At 38.9% G+C, this 22,748-nt stretch overlaps 1 protein-coding gene across 1 annotated transcript; it reads right to left on the bottom strand.

Moving 5' to 3' along the window:
* Positions 1-3,193: 3,193 nt before the first annotated feature.
* Positions 3,194-15,036, bottom strand: LOC135473972 (transmembrane protein 272-like). Its single transcript, XM_064753944.1, has 4 exons — positions 14,906-15,036; positions 6,353-6,563; positions 6,183-6,242; positions 3,194-4,134 (listed from the first exon to the last, which is right to left on the bottom strand). The coding sequence occupies exons 2-4, from the start codon at positions 6,516-6,518 to the stop codon at positions 3,647-3,649; spliced, it is 714 nt and encodes a 237-aa protein (XP_064610014.1). The 5' UTR covers positions 6,519-6,563; positions 14,906-15,036; the 3' UTR covers positions 3,194-3,646.
* Positions 15,037-22,748: the final 7,712 nt, after the last annotated feature.

Genomic DNA, 22,748 nt, shown 5'->3' with positions numbered 1-22,748 from the left:
CCGTCAACCAAAATGGACCAATATAACCAATATATATTGCGCCTTGATTGCAACTGTTCATATCTCCAATGTGGCGATCTAGTTCAATACGATGAATATAACCGCCCATAGTCCCGGGTTAAGAGACATAATAAACGATGGGGCCAGACACTGTTCACTGGAAAGTACATTTGGAATTTTACGTCCTTGGTTATCAGATTAAGACAATATTTGGTAGTCATTCGCAGATTTTTACAGCGAAAGAGGAGTAAATGAGAGTGACTAAGTAGCGTCCTCTACAACATGTGAAGGTCAACGATGGCTCGAGCTGGTTCAGATAAGCCCACAACTAATTTTCACGTGTAAAGATACTGACGTCAACTGTTATACACCTCGACACTAAATCTCATTATATCTGTTAATTTATTGACTGAATTCGAATTTAACATCGTATTCAAAGCTATTTCGCTTATATGACGTCCCTCAGGATTATTGGTTAATGAGAATAATTATTGATGAGAGCATACAGAGGAAACAGTCTTAGTTCTGAGAATCAATTTAAATCTTATATCACGGACGCAATGCACATTAATCAGCTTTAATCATCAGTGGTGAAGTAAGTACATGTGTCCTCGTACCCTATTCTAAATAGGTCACACATTACTGTACTCTCTTACGCTTCTAGCTCAAGTACTGGTAATTAATCTACAGTACGTAATGTGCACGTCATCTCCTCACACGTTGAGTAATTTGCCAAAAGTATTAAAATTGTGACGGTTAAGTTCAACGAAATGGGTTTACCATTCAAACAGGCTTCCATTATGACTGTATGTTGTTATGTGTGGTGATGACAAAACAGCATTTTGAGTAATTCTAGACCAGTGACGTCTAATAAATTGAAATTAACATCACATCATTTTTTCACCTAATTCTGATTAAGGCATGGTGCTAGAGGGCATGTAATTTGCTGACCATTTGCCACCTATCACACTGTCGACGCCGCTCTGTTTTTTCTCCCCATGCTGTACGTCTTAATTATACTGTATGTCTTAATTACATTGCACAAACATTTAAGTGTTATTAATTTTGGCTAAAATTACAGACAAACAAAACCGTTATTTGTCACAAGGTAAAGTATAATGTTGCTCGATACCTATATATTTACCACGGGTCAACTACGATTTATAAGCACAGGCTATGGTCAAGGAGTTCATTGGTTCAAACCCCGACGTGGACGTTTTCCTCTGGTTTCATGCACCCATAGACCTAGGTGTAGTCGTTAAACGTCAATCAAATAAATATATAAATGTAAACGTAAAAAACTAAACATAATCTGTCGGAATTTAAACTGAATGGATATTGAATACAATATATTGTATTATATACAGTGTGATATAATACAATATAAAATATGCGTATAAAAATTTGCCTATTTATAAATTCAGATTTTCCCCCATAATTTGTGTGTCTAAGTCAGTTGTATAACAATATCGTTACAGAACATATCCAAAGCTTCTGGTTGCAGTGAGCGTCGATGTCATATCTGAGTACATTGTATACCATAGAAATCGCGTCTTTCCACTACTGTACGAACAAAAACCATTATGTTTAAAAGCTACATATTGAGCAGTTCTTACGTCAGATATATTCTTATGGAAAACAATGATGGCGGCAGAAGAGTTTCTCTGTCACGTGGTTTACCCTCGTTATTACACTGCTACATGGTTTCAAACGACGAGGAAAGACAACTGATGAACATGTTAGGGCATATTCGCCATCAGGACAAAAACGTTCACATCCACAGTTCGAGTATTCTTACTATAAATCCCCTACAAGCTATAACACTGAGGTTTCGGTTATGTCGTCAATTCAGATATACCTACATCAGCCCCGAAAGAATTCAACTCCTTCTCTTCTACTGATCTAGCGTCGTTGAAGTCTCGACCCTTATACTATTAATTTCTTACTCAACGACGGTCCATGTCGATTTTCTTTGTTATCTTGCAAACAAGTCTCGCGCAAATAAAAGACACCAACCTAAAGGCCTGCTTTTAAACTCAGTTTAGCATAGATTTATTATCGCCCTGAAGGCTTCCATGGTATACATCTCCTCGACGAATGCCGCCATTTTCCCACTGCTCCACTATGAAGCTGGACATGCGCTTAGCCGCTCAACATGGCGGTATTCGCCGAGGAGCGTATACCGTGGAAGCCTTCATGGGTATAATAAATCTATTCTAAATCGAGCACGCATATATGATGGCGGTGTGGTGGTTGAGGAAAGGAGGTCTTTGTATTGGTGTCTTTTATTTGTACGAGAGACTTGTTCGATAACAAAGACAATCGGCCTAGACCTTCGTTGAGTATGAAATTAACATTGTAAGCCGAGGCTCCAACGGCGCTACGCCAGTATAAGAAAAGTAGTTGGAGTCTTTAAGCACTATACATACATGCCGGTCAAAAAACACAATGTATTTTGCATTGTATGGCAACAATTGAAAGAAATGTTTTGGAATCAAAATATTTCCCTCCCATTCCAAAAAGGCGAACTTTTCTGAAGGTCTGTGTAATTCAAAAGTTCGAAGTCACATTTAATTGTTCCTCATCTAATGGGCTATCATTCCATATTTTAGTCTGCTTTATTGTTATTACGGCAATAAACGCAGAAACCAGAAGACGGACATACCCTTAACGTTAATCAGTCCCTAAGGCCCACGTGATTAGCTTCAAGGCATATTATTTGTTTGGCCCAGTAGGAACAACCACGGGCAAGATTATAGTCAGTCACAATATCAAAATTTTCGACCAACGGGAAAGCGGGCTGACATGTATGATCCAAAATTCGACCAGCTCTTTAAAAGCCGTTTCATTAAGGTTTAAATCAAAAATGGTGAAGATTAGTTCTTTAGCTCTGGAAAATGATATTGCTTCCTATAACAAATATCAACGGAAAGACGAAAGAGCCAATAGCTACACCAAAACGTTGGTCAGTTCTTAAGGTCACTGTCAATAACCTTTAACCCAAATTTGATTAAATCCCATCCAGTAGTTCTAGAGATATGGATCGAACAATTTTATTGCCTGTTACAGTGTAAAAATACACAGAAACTATTACACTGAGGTGCGTAAAAAACATATTTTATTCACACGCACAGACTTCCACAAAGACAATGTAACGATATTTTTAAAGCATTTCATCTTCATTTATTCTCCTTAGAAAGATAGTTTTGTTGCTAAATGAATGAACGACTTCGTGGGAAGAAAACCCCTACAGGGCTAATCTATCCCTGAACACAAAACACAAATAATATCACCAAAAGAACGGTTAAAACTGTGAGAGGTTTGGTTGAATCCTCTAAGATAAAAAAAAAAAAAAGGTAAACCTTGGCTGGCAGGGTTTTCTTGATAAAGAATAAAAGTCACTCAGTCTTCAAGACACACGGGACACCGGAAACGGACCTACACTAGCAACTTAAAAAAACCTGACAGTAACACATGTATGGTATACCACACATATCTGGGAAGATTTTAATATACTGCCTATTTCCGTTGTGACGATTTACTTCATGCTGGACACTGAAGACAGTTGGAACTTCAGGGATTATTAAAACAGACAGCATAGATACAGGATGGATGTTAAAAGACACAGGGAAGAATCTGGACTGTGTTATACATATTCCGTTGGGTCTCTAGCCGGTAGAATGTCACTAATGTCATCGTAAACGGTAAGATAACTGTACACGATTGCCCCGGTGAACGGGTATATCAGAAAAGCTACGATAAATTCCAGACCCAATATCACAGTGGTTGTACAGAAGGCAAAACTGTAAAAGTTTGGATTGCAGTAGTTGGGATCCTCTTTCTGAGGAGTCCACTTGCCGTAAGTTTTGTAGGTCATGTATCCCAGACCGACCGAGGCTGCGAAGACAGCTGCACTCAAAATATGGTTCAATTCCCGCGTCTCGATGTCTCGGAAAAGGCTGGAGAATCGCGTCAATGTCCCTCGTCCTTGAGGCTGGTCCTGTTTGCGTGATCGAACCACAATATACTGCACTCGAAGGCTGAGAAATATTTTGATGGCTGCGATGAGACCCCATCCAAGTGTAAAAATAGGAATGTAGACTTCAGCTGGGCAGTCGTAAAGGTAAATGATTCCTACAAAACAGAAACAAACATGGCGTCAGATTCAACATTCCACAGGAATACGACCTTTTCATCTTCAACACAAGAAACAGTCTTCAACAAAAAACAAATCAGTGTATAATTTCCAGCAGAATGCAACATTTATAGCTAATCTTCGCAATATCTGAAAAATACAAACTATGATCTAATATTTCTTATTGCTTTGTCAGTTTTGCCCTAGAAAGAAACACACAACGACAAAAGAAATCTAATTTACGCGAAATGCGAAGAGGACGAAAGGCGAAAATTTATGCAGAATTTGTTTTAACGAGAGCAAAAACTATCCGCAAATGAGATATCGAGTGTTTTGTGCAAATCACGTTGTCTTGCACTATGTATAAGAACAAATGTCGCTTTTGGAAACAAAAAGACAGACAACTGATTTGCAAAATTTTGTGAAAGCCAGCCTCGGATATGAAAGGTGTATCATCTGTTATCCATGTGCCCGTAATCAACACTGGTTGAGAACAATGACTGCCGGGTCAAACTTATATACTCCAAGGCGTTTATGCCTACACCGAATGTAAATACTATGATTCAACGCCATCATTAGAAAACCCCGGACAGGAAATACATCCCATTCACATTGTACTGACAACGTGCCCACCTGTTCTAGACATTGAGAATTTCGTCACAGAATAATGTTTCATTCTTATTTCATTATTTCATTCTTTCATAAATCTTCTTAAAAGTGGATTATCTGTACAATCGGCGCATAAAATTATATTCTACATTCTCTTAACACATATCTTAAAACAAGAAAAGCTGGCTTCCTCTCCGGCCGTACGTGGGAAGGTCTGTCAACAACCTGCGGATGGTCGTGGGTTTCCCCCGGGGCTCTGCCCGCTTTCCACCCACCATAATGCTGGCCACAGTCGTATAAGTGAAATATTCTTGAGTACGGCGTAAAAACACCAATCAAATAAATAAATAAATAAATAAAACAAGAAAAGAGAAAATACTAAGACATTTCTGGAAAGCCTATTCCCGCATTTCAGAATTTAATATGGATACCTTGAAAAGTTTTTGCAGATACCGGAAATAGGCCAATACATCTCAGATTTTTCTTGAGTTAACATATCTAAAATTCGTTTAATTGTATATGATTCACCTAGAATTACTGTTACTGTCGAACCTTCCCACAAATGACGTACAGATATGAACATCATAATGGTGGAAGACACCTGGTCCTCAATTAATGTTAACTTGCACACACAGAAACACGAACTTCGTCAACCACTTACTCTCATCTAGACCCTACAGCCAATCAAAGCGGATGAATCCACAAAATACATATCTAGAGTCGGATTCCAACTCACACTTCGTGTGTCATATAGATCGAAAGGCAAACGCAACTAGACCACGGCGCGCTCCATTGAATTAAGTTGGTCCTGCACATATCACAAAATATATTTCAAATTCTATAGTATCATATGTAAAAGTGATTCGCCAGGTTACTTGTGTTAAAATCATGGATGTTCACTCAGCGACGATTAAAGCGTCGCTAAAACATCAGTCACACTTCGGAGAGCCATGTGTCTCCCTTACTGCCTCTCAGGAAGTCACAACTATAATGTCTACAATACCATGTAATGTCTGATATATGTCGATTTTTTACTTACATGCTCGCCGTAATTGTTTTTCAAGATATGCTAAAAAGAATTTTATACAACTGGAAAAGATTTTGAGACATTAGAAATGCATGACCAACAAATATTTGACCTATTTGAAAATGATTTTAAGATACCTGGGAAATTGTTTTTAAAATATCGGTTATACAGCTTTCACTAAACATTCGGTGTCCATGGAATATAGCCAGTATGGGAATGGAGAGCTTTAACCACAAGACAGGGAATCTGTAGCCTATTATAGGCCTAAGCTGTGTTGAACACTTTAAATATGTGAAAAAAATATATTTAAATATATTTATCAGCTTTCGGCTGATAAATATTTGTTTTCTATTCTTTTTACACAACATTCTTTTTTCAGCCTAAATGCCATTATCCTATAATATATCTTACCTATTGCCAGCATGCTCAGCGGAAACGCCATCGTCAGAACTAATGTAGCGACCATAAAAACTGAAACAAAAAAACAGGCATTTTAGTCTGCAGCACTAAGCTTATATTACTTTAGAAATGTGGAAGACGCGTAAGACGTTGTCAGTTCAGGGGGGATAACTGCCACGTACCGTTGCCATTCAGTGAAGATTTCACAACGCACCAGAAGCTGAAGAATGCAAAAGCCCAACGTGATTTGAGTTCCTTCTTGGATCGTTTTAGCTTCTGTTTGAGCGTGCTGGGTGGATTCTGGGCGTGTTCGCCACGAACAATTGTATGTTCCGTCACGGGTGACATGGCACAATCGTCATCCTCTGGTGATTCGTCCTTAGTCGACCATATCTGGGGAAAAACGGGAAAGCATCAATGAAATCAATAGTAAAAACTGCTTCCGTGAAGCACATATGAAATAATCAAGAAATCCGATGGATGGTAAGAAATGATCATTAAAAGAACATTAAGTGGAATCTCCCAGGAGTGAATTATCGATTTGGAACATCCTTTTGTGGCTTACATGTGATACAGTGTATGTCAATGTCAAACACAATGGGGAGATCAAATAGGATAGTCAAACAACATATTGAAAGACAATGGTTTAGACAGACAAACAGGCCTAAATAAGTTTAGTATACTCCTGTACAGATTAGACATGAATTACGGATGGTCATTTCCATTGTTAAAACAATATATAAAGGGTTGTGTCATTCGGTTACAATTGTGCCCAGAAAAAAATTCGTGTTTTGATCCATAATCCTTTTCAAAATATTCATCTTCCTTCTATTTACAGGTTCAGTTATTTGAGATTTTCATTTTACGTGCATTAACTTGTTTTCATAACTTTGCTATTCTTTAATAATTGATACACGGCTCGTTTTCTTGAAATGTTAGATAGGTAATGTCACAGCTGCACATTAAATTCATATGACCCAATCCATGTCAGGTTTGCGATAATACTGGGAACGACGACCAAATTTCAAATGAGCATTTTGAAAACCAGATTCCCTTGGGAATAAATTTAGGAGTCATTCTGACAATTAAAATGTACTAACAGATTCTCAAGCCTAAAAACACATAACATCTGTTTTATTTACGGAACTATGTTGTGGGTTGTGCTCAAGATGATGAACTAAAACTATGATGAACTTTATTGTCAATCCGGGGCATTTATATGGAAACGTCATCTTTAACTCGGTGAGAGTGTTTATATTCAGTCTTTGGTTACGGTCGATTAAACAAAGGTAAAAAAAGGAATGAAATACAAACCAAAATTATTGCAAAATACAGAAATGCACAGAACGTGACTTTTACGAGCATGTCAAACTCCAGTTAACCCTCTGCATTAGTCAGCATCAGCGTATAACTACAGTATGTGATTTTGAGTAAAAGTATTAACCTTTACTCAAAACTTTGAGTCAGTGTAGGAAGAAAGAGCATGGTTTGGATGTTTATTCGACAACAGGTTAGTACCTTAGACGGTTGTCTCGCTGGAGCCGCACCGCGTTGTGAATATCAACACTGCGTATTAAAAATTGCTAACATCCAGTTCTCCTAAATATTATGTGCACGACTGCCGTCAGTTTCTAAATTTAGCTTGCCACTGTTTACATACGCTGAGTTCAGTCCTGGAGTATATCATATCTCCACCGAGCACTTGTTCAGTCTGAACTTGTATGTTTCATTCGTGCTCTTGCGTACACAGTGCTTATTAGTACACGGACCCTGTCTGTGGAATTTTGTGTATATTTCGTCATACACTCAGTTATACTGTGGATTTTCCCTCTTGTGAATTTGCCTCTGAGCATTTATGCCTGTGTGGTATATATTGTGGAATATATGCGTCCGTTTGGACTTGACACCGTAAGTACTTTAGTATTTGTATAGATACTGCTATCCTTTCTTGTTAAACTTAAATACTTTAGTATTTGTATAAGTCTTATTATCTGTTCTTGTTAAAGCAAATAAACTGTTGTAAAATAAAATCTGCTGGTTTTGGTTACTTTTTTGTGCGGCTAAACTGTCGTGTATTTCGAACAAGCCATCTCTTTATAATACAGACAGTTTGGGTCGTAACATAAATTAAACCTTTTTGTTTTTCAGTTCTTTGCAATTGTTTTGAAGAAAATAACAGTGGCTGACAGCAGCCATCTACGTCGCCACCTTAACGATCTTACTGTTTTAACAAAACCGCTGAAGAAGCGTTCGCAGATGACACGGCTGTATTAAAACCGCGCACCATGGTGCCCACGCGGAACACGCAGAACCGAGAGATTCATGTCCCTGCCAAACACGCGGATCAGGCAAAGATCGCCAACATCACGGTCAAAAAATCAGCCAGCATAAGAAACTCATTAACGCACGACTAAATAATTTATTTTGACAAGCTGGAAATCGTGTAATAGTTCGATCCAAAGATTGTGCCATGCAGATGATATGCTGATATCAATGTTACAACCACACAGCTGATACCTGGGATTACACAATACACCTGGGGCCCATAAATAGTGTCACAAAGCTGATGTCAATGTTACAACCACACAGCTGATACCTGGGATTACACAATAAACCTGGGGCCCAAAATAGTACCACAAAGCTGATGTCAATGTTACAACCACACAGCTGATACCTGGTATGACACAATTCATCTGAAGCCCAAAATAGTACCACAAAGCTGATGTCAATGTTACAACCACACAGCTGATACCTGGTATGACACAATTCATCTGAAGCCCAAAATAGTACCACAAAGCTGATGTCAATGTTACAACCACACAGCTGATACCTGGTATGACACAATTCATCTGAAGCCCAAAATAGTACCACAAAGCTGATGTCAATGTTACAAACAAACAGCTGATACCAGGGATTACACAATACACCCTGGGCCCAAAATAGTACCACAAAGCTGATGTCAATGTTACAACCACACAACTGATACCTGGTATGACACAATCCATCTGAAGCCCAAAATAGCACCACAGAGCTGATGTCAATGTTACAACAACACAGCTGATACCTGGGATTACACAATACACCTGGGGCCCAAAATAGCACCACAAAGCTGATGCCAATGTTACAACCACACCGCTGATACCTCGGATTGCACAATACATCTGGGGCCCAAAATAGCACCACAAAGCTGATGCCAATGTTACAACCTCACAACTGATACCTGGTATGACACAATTCATCTGAAGCCCAAAATAGTACCACAAAGCTGATGTCAATGTTACAACCACACAGCTGATACCAGGGATTACACAATACACCTGGGGCCCAAAATAGCACCACAAAGCTGATGTCAATGTTACAACCTCACAGCTGATACCTGGTATGACACAATTCATCTGAAGCCCAAAATAGCACCACAAAGCTGATGTCAATGTTACAACCACACAGCTGATACCTGGTATGACACAATTCATCTGAAGCCCAAAATAGTACCACAAAGCTGACGTCAATTTTACAACCACACAGCTGATACCATGGATTACACAATACACCTGGGGCCCAAAATAGTACCACAAAGCTGATGCCAATGTTACAAACACACAGCTGATACCTGGTATAACACAATTCATCTGAAGCCCAAAATAGTACCACAAAGCTGATATCAATGTTACAACCACACAGCTGATACCTAGGATTACACAATACTCCTGGGGCCCATAAATAGTACCACAAAGCTGATGTCAATGTTACAACCACACAGCTGATACCTGGTATGACACAATTCATCTGAAGCCCATAATAGTATCACAAAGCTGATGCCAATGTTACAACCACACAGCTGATACCTGGGATTACACAATACACCTGGGGCCCAAAATAGTACCACAAAGCTGATGTCAATGTTACAACCACACAGCTGATACCTGGTATGACACAATTCATCTGAAGCCCAAAATAGTACCACAAAGCTGATGTCAATGTTACAACCACACAGCTGATACCTGGGATTACACAATACACCTGGGGCCCAAAATAGCACCACAAAGCTGATGCCAATGTTACAACTTCACAGCTGATACCTGGTATGACACAATACACCTGGGGCCCAAAATAGTACCTCAAAGCTGATGCCAATGTTACAACCTCACAACTGATACCTGGTATGACACAATTCATCTGAAGCCCGAAATAGCACCACAGAGCTGATGTCAATGTTACAACAACACAGTTGATACCTGGGATTACACAATACACCTGGGTCCCAAAATAGTACCACAAAGCTGATGCCAATGTTACAACCACACAGCTGATACCTCGGATTGCACAATACACCTGGGGCCCAAAATAGTACCACAAAGCTGATGTCAATGTTACAACCTCACAACTGATACCTGGTATGACACAATTCATCTGAAGCCCAAAATAGTACCACAAAGCTGATGTCAATGTTACAACCACACAGCTGATACCAGGGATTACACAATACACCTGGGGCCCAAAATAGCACCACAAAGCTGATGTCAATGTTACAACCTCACAGCTGATACCTGGTATGAAACAATTCATCTGAAGCCCAAAATAGCACCACAAAGCTGATGTCAATGTTACAACAACACAGCTGATACCTGGTATGACACAATTCATCTGAAGCACAAAATAGTACCACAAAGCTGATGTCAATTTTACAACCACACAGCTGATACCATGGATTACACAATACACCTGGGGCCCAAAATAGTACCACAAAGCTGATGTCAATGTTACAACCACACAGCTGATACCTGGGATTACACAATACACCTGGGGCCCAAAATAGCACTACAAAGCTGATGTCAATGTTACAACCTCAAGGCTGATACCTCGTATGACACAATTCATCTGAAGCCCCAAATAGTACCACAAAGCTGATGCCAATATTACAACCATACAGCTGATACCAGGGATTACACAATACACCTGGGGCCCAAAATAGCACCACAAAGCTGATGCCAATGTTACAACCACACAGCTGATACCTGGTATGACACAATTCATCTGAAGCCCCAAATAGTACCACAAAGCTGATGCCAATGTAACAACCACGCGGCTGATACCAGGGATTACACAACACATCTGGGTCCCAAAATAGTATCACAAAGCTGATGTCAATGTTACAACCAAACAGCTGATACCAGGGATTACACAATACACCTGGGGCCCAAAATAAGTATCACAAAGCTGATGCCAATGTTAAAACCTCACAACTGATACCTGGTATGACATAATTCATCTGAAGCCCAAAATAGTACCACAAAGCTGATGCCAATGTTACAACCTCACAAGTGATACCTGGTATGACCCAATTGATCTGAAGCCCAAAATAGTACCACAAAGCTGATGTCAATGTTAAAACCTCACAACTGATACCTGGTATGACACAATTCATCTGAAGCCCAAAATAGTACCACAAAGCTGATGCCAATGTTACAACCACACAGCTGATACCAGGGATTACACAATACAACTGGTTCCCAAAATAGTATCACAAAGCTGATGTCAATGTTACAACCAGACAGCTGATACCAGGGATTACACAATACACCTGGGGCCCAAAATAGCACCACAAAGCTGATGCCAATGTTACAACCACACTGTTGATACTTGGGATTACACAATGCAATAAATAAAGCATGCAAAAAATAAAGATCACTGTGCTAAAACTTAAGATATGATAATCAGCCTGATGTCTAGATGATTAATAGCTCCATGGAACTAACGCTCACGATAACTTCATACAGATGGTTTTAAAAAACACTGAAACTGGTCAAAGGATATATATTTAAACAATTTCTTACCTTGCAACACGCACCTTAAATTCCTCAACAGAGAGTGGAGTGGAGATAGGTCAATCAAGCTGGTGACAAAGACGTATCCATGCTAAAGATGGGTACATAAATAGTTGATATACAATTTTAAGTTTACTGGGTGCTTTGGAGATACCTGTACATATGCTGTATAAAACACCAATATCCATTGGCAAGTTTATGACAAGTCATAAATTCTTCAGGCATCCATGTTTCAAAGTGTGGGGATATATACAGGCATCCATGTTTCAAAATGCGGGGATATATATTTGCAAGGATTCACAGCGGTTGAATTTCTTGTTAACATTCTTACTTGACTTTATATTATTACGTGCTTAGGTAGCATACATCTCTGTGCACAGTGTTTTAACTCGTTTTTAGCAACTCTAAGGCGGTGGCGTATTCATAAATCAATAGAAAACATCCCTCGCTTAATGTAAGCCGTGCAACTCATTGTCCCTTCCTGGTGACAGCTTGCAGCTTTCTTACAGAATATATCACCAGTTCAATGATAAGCCGAAGCCTAGTGAGTTATATTGTTATAAGCAATGAAGTATTTAGATTAGCCATCTGGCATCGCCTTGCTGATGATGTAAAGAGACTATTACTTCCCTATTTGCAAGCAGCTTACCGCCAAGTAAATGTGACTTCATTGGAAACTGCCGGTATTCATGACTAGCGTAAGCCTAAGTATAACTGACATAAAACCCCAAGCCATACACGCCACTGTTGTGTCTAGTCTGGAAGAATACGGCTTGCAAAGCTACAAGTCGGCATCCAAGTCGGCTCCCAAAATGTAGACTGATGAGACAGGAAATCGTTTGCACTCAGAAATCGGGATTTGAACTCGAGAACGCTGAGGTTTAGTCTAGAATGCATTGTTGTATAAGCCTGCAAAAAGTCACGTTTAACCTTACAAACGCTGATGATTAACCGTAGAAACGTTGATGTTTAACCTTACAAACGCTGAAATTTAACCTTACAAATGCCGAGGTTTAACTTTGCAAAGGCTGATGTTTAATCTTGGAAATGTTTATGTTTAACCTTACAAATGCTGATGTTTAACCTTGGAAACGCTGATGATTAACCCTAGAAACGTTGATGTATAACTATGCAAACACTGATGTTTAACCTTGCAAAGGCTGATGTTTAATCTTGGAAACGTTTATGTTTAACCTTACAAACGCTGATGTTTAACCCTAGAAACGCTGATGTGCAACCGTACAAACGCTGATGTTTATCCTTAAAAACGCTCATCTTTAACCTACAAATGTTGATGTTTAACCTTGCCAACGCTGATGTTTAACCTTACAAACGCTCATATTTAACCTTACAAACACTGATGTATAACCTTGTAGACGATGATGTTTAACCTTGCAAATCTGGTTGTCTGGTTTAACATCGTTGGTGCTAAACAATGAAAACTTTGTTCCAACTTCGAATTCGAATAGCTGGTCTGCTGTGGCAAGAACAATTTTTTAAACGCAAGAACCAAGACTTGCCTTCTAAATAAAGATTAAAGATAAAGAAGTCATACAAAAGTTGCAAATAGAATTAATCCATGACCATTGTTGAAAGATGGAATGTCGAAAATGTTATGGATCAACCAACCGGCTAAGACCGCCCCCACTCACCAACTAATCAACTGACCAACCGGCGGACAGAGAAGCTTATAGCGCTACTTATGGCAGGTGAAAGTATCAATACAGAAAACTGTCTGACGGACGGACGAATGGATGAACAGTTGATCGGGCGAGCGAGTTACACGAAATGAAAACCTGTAAAGCTCTCGGATTCAACATATAGGAGATAAATAGTGAGACAATGTATACAAACACTCATGACTCGACTGCCACACAAACATCACACACACACACACCCACACACACGTGTGTACCAGGGCATCCACCTTAAATCTCTGCACACGTCGTCTCCACGCGTCGTTTTCCACAGTTACCGATCGCTCTCTATATCCCGAGGTATTGTGCATTTGTTAAATCTCAGCATTGTAGCTTGTAACAAAAGTTGATGGATAAGTGAAAGGGGTACAGTGAATATGCATACACGAGGACGTCAAATCATTATACTAAATTCCTGAAATATTAGATTTATTTAGTCAAAGGAATGTTGCTTGTAAACAATTGGCTGAGCCTAAGCACAGAATGTCGATTTGTAATATTTCAGGAAATAGGCATGTGTTAATTTGGCAGGGAACTGATATTGGCCCTTCACGAGACATACTAACACACACGTACCGCTGGACTGGCAATAGCCACGTCATTGTGACCGATCATTGTTCAACGCTACTGTTATAGTCTCCATGATACAATGGTAATTTAAAGTCACGAAATGCAGCCGTAAGTATAGCCTATATCTCTGTGGTATTACATGGGAGCAAATACAGTAACGAAGTTCTGTTTTCCAGCGGGTAGACTGGTGAATTTGAATGTTTCAGTGTAATGCAGGATATAGTAGTCCGGTGCGCTGTATACATGTTAAAACAGGGCTTAAAGACGCATTCCTAAACACAGCTGTTTATACAGAGAAGGCATTACTGGCTCTGGCTGGGTCAATCTATTCAAAACCTGTGTGAACTGTCGACAGCTCTGTCATAAAAGAAACCAGACCTATATCATTTATACGCCATGCAGTGATGACCATATAAGCGATGTAAGACAGCCACCGTGTGAGCATATACCGCCCGTCTGCTATGGATCTATCTATACGGCGGTCAGGGCAAAGACGCTAGTGTGTGTATGAAGCCTACTTCTGCTTGTGACGTGTAGTCCGAGAGAACCGCTCTATATAACATAGCAGTACACTTGTTGACCCTTAGACCAACCTATCTGATTATGCAGATATGTATATAGTCCGTTAGTACTATATACTTACCACAGCTTAGCTTTCACTTTGAAAAGGAGTCTTTTCTGGGCCTGCTCATCACAGTGGTCTCTGATTTGGGTCAAGGGAATGAGCTTTCTACAGCCAGCGATAGGCCTGTTTAAATTCAGTACCGCCGGTAGTTCGCTTGTACACATGATCCACGCGTGTAACTCGACACATCCATTATTACAGCCGACGCCTAGACAGAGGCAGTGATAGCTTTCACCGAATAGTAAACTTCCTCATTGTCAAACTGCTGTCTGAACGCTGTCTATAGGCTTCTTGCAGCAGGCTAACATTCTGTTGGTCCAGATATAACAAGTCGTTGATATTCACGTGTTAATCGATATGAAATCACAGCTGTTGGACGTCATTTAATGGCAACGTGTATGTATCCGTGGCCTGTATACTTGAACACGAAGATTTTTGTGGATGAAAGACCTCTCGATCGCACCTGCATGGTCTTAAATATGTCCTGAAGAGGCCAAGATATACGTTAAATGTACGCCAAACGCCAAGATTTCAAACTCAAGTGGAAAAAAGTTATGCAAATGAAAAAAAAAATTTAAAAAGTATTTATCTCAGTGTTGCGAAGGTCATAAAAGAAACCAGTCATGAATGGTCCAAAAAAGTCATGAATTTTTAACATTCTCGAGAATTAGTGATCTGGAAAATTTTCCTTTCTCTGAGCAATTAAATATGTTCATGTCTGTAGTAATGTTAGTATTTATACGACGTTAAACACCAATCAGGGGCCCCCGTGGCTCAGTTGGTTAGCGCGTTAGCGCAGTGTAATTACCCGGGAGCCTCTCACCAATAACCAGTGTTCAATTCCAGCTCATACTGGCTTCCTCGCCAGCTGTGCGTGGGAATTGAGGTCTAACAGCAACGTGCGGATGGTCGTGGGTTTCCCCCAGGGTCTGCCGGGTTTCCTCCCACCATAATGCTGGTCGCCCTCGTATAAATGAAATATTCTTGAGTACGGCGTAAAACACTGATCAACACTAATAAATTAATTAAACACCAAGCACACGTACATTTATAGTATTTATGGTATGGACGTGGTTGAATAGTACGATACAGGCCAAGTTTCACAAAGAGGCATAGGACATTTTTTTATCGTAAATTTGCCGTACGTCACTGTCATGCATTTCTGTTTTGAAATTGTGAGGCAGTTCTGGCATATACAGTGAAATGTAATATAGTTCAAACCTTATGTAATCTTCCAGTAAAATGGATAAACCTGTCAGCTGAAGCAATTCAATTATTTTACAGACAATTTGAATCACTGATGTTGTCAGTTTGCGGTTAAGTTTTAAGTGTGATTATAAAAAATACGGTCTAATGAAGTATAATAATGATCGGAGATAAGCTGAGCACGCGCAAAAATCAAATAAATCACGCTGTGATAACGGACAGTGGACGGGCTATATCTCTGGTATCGCAGTTAAAACACAATAAAAACACAAATAAAACTTTGAAACGGGAACAGACAACGCAACATCTCACAAAAATCATCGACGTTCATCACAGCCTGATCCGACCCTTAGTTTTCATCGTAAGTCACAATTTAATCTCGGGTTGTTCGTGCTAAGCTCAGAACAGCCATATTTGTAATTACCGGGCCTTGGATTTATTCCAAGGTCAATAAAACAGCTATAGAGTTAACTAAGAGCTGTTCCTCCGTGTAATTTTCTGGCAATTTGTGGGCTGATTAATTTATTTGTTTGCTTGCTGCTTAAAAGAAAAGTAAAGTGAATCTACACGAAGGAGGAGAATTTTAAACTGTACAAGGACAAGCAGTTTTTCTGACCGAGTTAAATTCAGTAAAAATATAGGATTCCATAGCGGCCTGTTTGGACCATAAAAAGGTCCATTGACGTCACAGGTCATGTTTACCATTACAATATGTTCTGATTCATAAATTTATGTATTTTCATTTTTTTTACTGATTCATTCATTCATGGTTAATGCCCAAGAATTCTTCATTGATGGCATGATGGCGAACAGCTTTATGAGTAGAGGAAACCAGAGTGCCCGCAGTAAACCAACTATCCACTCACCAAATACCTGACACATCTTGACGTTAAACCCACGGTCGAAACAACGACTGGTCATCTACATTTTATACATATGAAAGTAATGCCAACGGTGGACACACTGATGAAAACAAAAATAGCCGTCACCCAACACTGGAAAAACAAATGTTTATCATTTAGACATATCTTTGCAACAGACAAATAAACGTGCTTAACAAATTAATGCTTCTCAGTAAGTATCGGATTTCCATATACTTTTTAGAGAGTTAAAATGATTTTAAAGTTTCAAAAGGCTATAATTTGATCCCTTTTATACATTTTAGGCACTTCATAAACTATTTTTAACGGTAAAACGTGCACAAACTATAATAAATGCTTACTTTTAACATGTTTAACATGTTTTTATTTTTCAAATACACGCGTTTGTTTCATAAATATATTGATTTATTTTATCAATACGTGCAGCATTTTATAAATACTCAGATTTATTGTATAAAAATGCAATAATTTATGTAGTAAATTGAATGGGTTTATTGCGTATACAGAGTGATTTAAAGTTTTTAAGGCATATGATCAACATTATAGAGCGGTTTTATTATCAGTTGTTGGATAAACATGTTTAAATGTTTAAGTATTAAACATGTTACAATTAAACGTGTTACAATTAAACATGTTACAATTAAACGTGTTACAATTAAACATTAAGCACGTTTATTATCTGTTGCAAAGAAATGTTTAAATGTTTAAGATTAGTTTTTCCAGTGTATTTTGGATGAACAATCCACTCTAGAGTCCAAAACTTTTAACTTGGTCAGAAATAATCGAAAAATAGTCAATTAAACTTTCCTCTTGGACAGTCTTTAATTTTCCTTCTTATGATGAGTACAATGAATTAGTTTCGAATGGCATGCAATCCCACTGGTCAAGGCCCTGACTGTCTGTCCGACCCAGTGCTAAATGTAACAATCTGAGCTTCCAGATTTTGAAATACTCAAGCCATGGTGTTCGTTCCCACAGTGCTTTGTTATAGCTAAAATCCCAGTATTACTGTCTATCTTGGATAGTCTGTAACCATTTAAGAGATCTGGACCTCCCATAAAGTATTACTAGACTGTATTTCGGAGTATAAATGTGGCGCACAGTACTCACTTAATGATATTTTGTCACGCTGAGGCATGGGGTATAACTGTGATGCCCAGCAGAACGTGTCTACCGTGAAGTGATCTGGCGGATCAATTATTGCTGTCCGTGGCCATAGAAGCCAAACTGACCATGTTGCTGTATCACAGAAGCCTATATTTATCAGCAGACAGGAGTGGACATTTTTCAGGATTATTGGTCGAGATTACCGGTCTGCCACTGAAGTCTTATCGACATATAAAAGGACATTAATAAGGAAATCCCGACCATTTGGTGTGAAGGTTGAACGGTGAGTACGGCAAACCCAGCCTTGGACTCGGGTTAACACAAAGATATCAACCGAGTCAGACTTCTCCAGTCTGCCAGCAATGACAAAGTGACATGGTTCCATTGGTATGAATTAAAATTTAATCTCGCGACAATAACCCTAGTCCTGTAAACTCTTGTCACACCCAAGTTTCAGACAAATTGAGACAGTTACCCTGTCAAGAAATGGTGTCCACTCTTGGCCTGCGATCGGGCAACAGCTTTTCTGATAGGCCCAATAAGGCACTATACAGTTTTAAGAATGTAAAAGAAACCTTCTTTCATTTGGCGCTTTTAGTTATATATATATATATATATATATATATATATATATATATATATATATATATATATATATATATATATATATATATTCACTTGGTACTGTAGTTCAACTCTTGGAAGTATCGTGGCTACTAATACAGTAGAGTCGTTACTTGACCTGCTAAGAAGTCGTAAATCAGAACAAAATCAACTTAGATTTATTGATTTATTTATTTATTTGATTGATGTCTACGCCGTACTCAAGAATATTTCAGTTGTACTAAGGCAGCCGGCATTATGGTTGGAGGAAATCGGGCAGAGAAACCCATGACCATCCGCAAATTGGTGGCAGACATTCCCACGTACGGCCGGATAGAAATCATAGATATTCAAATTCTGTAATTCTGTACTCCATCCCAGTTGTCTAAAGTATACGCCCATAGCCTACTTGTTGATGCATAATCAAATGCATCGCAACATTGGACCATCTTACGGATGAGTATCTTAGGCAATGCGTTACTAGATCTATGAAATTTAAGAAATCTAAGATTTGATTACATGTATATTCAGAAGTAATTACAATTTAACAAGTCAAGAAACTTTACAGTATATAATATAAGAATCACATTTACTGGAGATAATATGAGAGAGACGTTCACCGACTTTTAGGGCAAATTCCCTAAGAGGTTTACTGGTAACCAGTACTAGCAGAAGTCCCATAAATTTCTGTGTGGGCAAAGATTATATAACAGGGCTCCAAACCGTTAGGTGATTTAGCTGAACGCTTTCATGGGTACGGTTTTACTTAGCTTTATTCTTTTCAAACATCCGATATCCATAACACTGTCCATTATACCCAGCAAGACATGATGCTTCATGTAACCACCGCTGGCAGTCACCGAAAATTGAAAAATCACAGATTTACAGGATACTCGGTGTTGACGCCAGAAAATACGAACATTGATGCGTTCCATGACACACAGGATCTACAGTTGCATAAATGCAAATGATAGACACGTATATTATTTAATTGACATTGCGAACTTATTTCCTTTTTTTGCACAGAATTTTGTACACACGATTTCTCGTCAAATTAAATTAACCTCACCATATATTTTTCTTTTGCTATCTAGATGCATGCCATATGAATGCGTCTGTATCTTTGTAGGGGAAAGGCATTACTTCATGATAGTTTAGACATCTTCGTATACCCCCCCCCCCCCCCGACTTTTTCTGTTCGCATGTAGATCTCTCATTCTAAGAAGATGTGGTCTTGGGCCCACTTTAACAAAGCGGCGTACGACATTTGTCGTACGCCATTTTGTACTTTACTATTACCGTACTGTTGTGCGATATCGTACACGTACGACAGACACCTGTGTGAAAGTGGCCCCAGCAATTTATTTACACCAAAGTATTTACTTATTCATATTGAGCAGGATTTAATTCATCAAGGTCAATGTAATCTGTGTTAACATTTATCGGCAAACCACATTAAACCCTATCATTCCCATAACAATACTCAAAGTTAATGCACGGTAAAAAAAAAAGCGTGTAGTTTAACTAAACCACAATATTCTGTTTAACAAGAATAATGGAAGAGAAGAGGTGGCGTCTAGTTTAAGGGAGGTAACTCTCTACGACGTTGCTTTGAAGGCGTGACCTTTTAGTCCAAGTGTACGTGACTTATTGTAGGCCTATGCACTGTATTTGACTTTTTCGTGAACAGTACAGTGGTTTTACCGTTGACAAAGGTGCACTAGGAATATGTTAGCGAGTATTAATTTCTGTACTGTGTATGGTTTCGACAGGTTGACCAAACAAAGGAGCCTGGCAGTGATCTGTAATGTTGGACAATGTACAATCATATACATAATTTAAGCTAGGAAAAAAGCGAGTCCTAGATTTGGCATTCGATCAGCGAACTTCAAATAAAACCATTCCTGCTTGAAGAGGAGAAAGAATAACCATGTATTTATTTTAATATATGGAGGAATTTCTTTTGAGGTGTTTTAACGCGCCAGCGAAAGAAAAGTAATCTGCATTTTCCGTGTCTCACAGAATTAAGGTTCGCCATAATCCCTCGCTGAGTAAAAATACAATGGCGCGAAAGCAAAAACTGTGCTTGACAAATGGGTCTGAGTTTAGTTTCTTTGAAGCTTCACAGACATACAGAGTGTTGTAGCTAGCGTGAATTTCTTTCTACAAAATTGAGTAAGCCGATGTGGGATTCACCAGTAATGGGGCTGATAGTGGGCCTTGACGATTTTCATTTTACCCTGCCATTAGATAAAAGCATCCGTGGTACTGTGTGATATTACCTCGTCAAATGAATAATGATATAAAAGCCCCAATTTCCTTTCGGAATAAGTACTAATGTCATGTATTCAAAGGCCTAAGTGTGCAATTATAAAGAGTTCTCGTCCATTTGAAGGAAATAAACTCTGGTCTTAGGAGGTCTTTTTTTAAGTGGAAAAGTAGTACAGAGTAAAGACTATTGCCAGCCTTCACAAGTCCACTGAAGCAGCCATGCAGAAATATTGAGGACCCCGGTCTTACATGCTCAGACTCTCCTACATTTCTTATACACTTCCACAAAATCTTTCCGCTTGAACATACCAGTGCCAAGCGTTCTGTTCTTTCATCATTGTTACTCTGTCTCATGTAATAATACATGAGTTATGTAACACCCACCGTGTAATGTAATGTAATAATACATGAGTTATGTAACACCCACCGTGTAATGTAATGTAATAATACATGAGTTATGTAACACCCACCGTGTAATGTAATATCACTGCCAAATGTAACAATACATGATTTATGTAACGCTCACCCTGTAATGTAATGTAATACCACTGCCAAATGTAACAATATCTGCCATGTGATGTAATAAGACCAGTTATAGGTCTTTCAAAATGTCCATGTAATGTAATAGTTATTTTTCAGACGGGTAGTGTATTAAACAAAACAATGATGTGTTACTTAGTAACATGCATTATGGCTTCCTGGCTTTTTTTGAGTTTGTACAAGTGACAATGTTTGCCGACGACTTCAATCATTAAACCAATCTATCAGCCAACTAACTAACCAATCACTTGTCTTCAATCATTCAAAAATTGCTCAGTTTTGCAGTACAGTGTTAATCCGCATAGTGGCGTATCGAGAGCAAAACTCCAGTGATACGCAGGAGGGGTCAGACCACCACAGCGTTGTGGGCAAGGGTTTACGGGCACGCCTATTTCCAGAAGCGTGGATTTCCGGATATTTTCCAGACTTAACTGTAAACATATTTGCATCATTTTGAAATCTTGAGAAGATTTCATCATTTTGAATTTTACCCCAAAAGCTGAACGGGCCCTGAATACACATAGGTTATGTTGATACACTATACATTTCTGCACTAATATTTTGCACCTGATTTAACTATACAAGAATTTTGTCTGTGTCGGTTAGAGCTGAAAAATGTTTTCCCCAGTGTTATTACCCCCCCCCCCCCCCCCCCCCCCTTCATTAAGGTAAACAAGGTAACAAATGATGGCTTCACTTCCAGCGACCACAGCTCAAAATGGTGGTTATGTATATGCTGGATTGATTTTCTGATATGTGGGAAGAGAAAAGTGCAAGGTGCATGTGGTGGTATGGAATTGCACCATGCCAACATTAGGCGATATATTTTTGAAGTTGATGTTGACCAATTTACTACATAAATAGTAAGCAAAATCAATGCTCTCGTGTAACTTTTATCTGAGAGCTCTATTAAGCGATGTGGATCCGATATCCCACTAACAACCATTTCGCACAGCTTGGAAAATTTTGGTCACTGAGCTTTCACATTAATCTGAAAGTTTCTAAGCTCACTGACGTACCACACAAATAAAATGAAAACGAATGATAATGGAAAGATTTACTTATTTGTTTTATCTGACTGGAGTCTTTAGGCCGTACTCCAAGAATATTTCACCTATACGAAGGCAGCCAGAATTATGGTGGGAGGAAATCGGGATATTGATAAAGACTTTTTTGCACGCTGGTAGGCTGGATAGATCTACTCTGGCAAAGTGTTTTTTTTTCTATTATTCTAACAACCTGCAATGTACATG

The sequence above is a fragment of the Liolophura sinensis genome, chromosome 8 (assembly GCF_032854445.1).
Source record: "Liolophura sinensis isolate JHLJ2023 chromosome 8, CUHK_Ljap_v2, whole genome shotgun sequence".
In the NCBI taxonomy this organism is placed as follows: domain Eukaryota; kingdom Metazoa; phylum Mollusca; class Polyplacophora; order Chitonida; family Chitonidae; genus Liolophura; species Liolophura sinensis.
Note: the sequence above shows the minus strand (reverse complement) of the source record. Positions and strands in the feature narration are given on the sequence as shown.

Bases quoted from the DNA above. Each gene is read 5' to 3' on its own strand.
- LOC135473972 (XM_064753944.1), bottom strand. From the start codon at position 6,518: ATGTCACCCGTGACGGAACATACAATTGTTCGTGGCGAACACGCCCAG. The intron at 6,243-6,352 runs GTACGTGGCAGT...TTTTTGTTTCAG, and splicing joins ATCTTCACTGAATGGCAACG to TTTTTATGGTCGCTACATTA. The intron at 4,135-6,182 runs GTAAGATATATT...TCTGTTTTGTAG, and splicing joins GCTGAGCATGCTGGCAATAG to GAATCATTTACCTTTACGAC.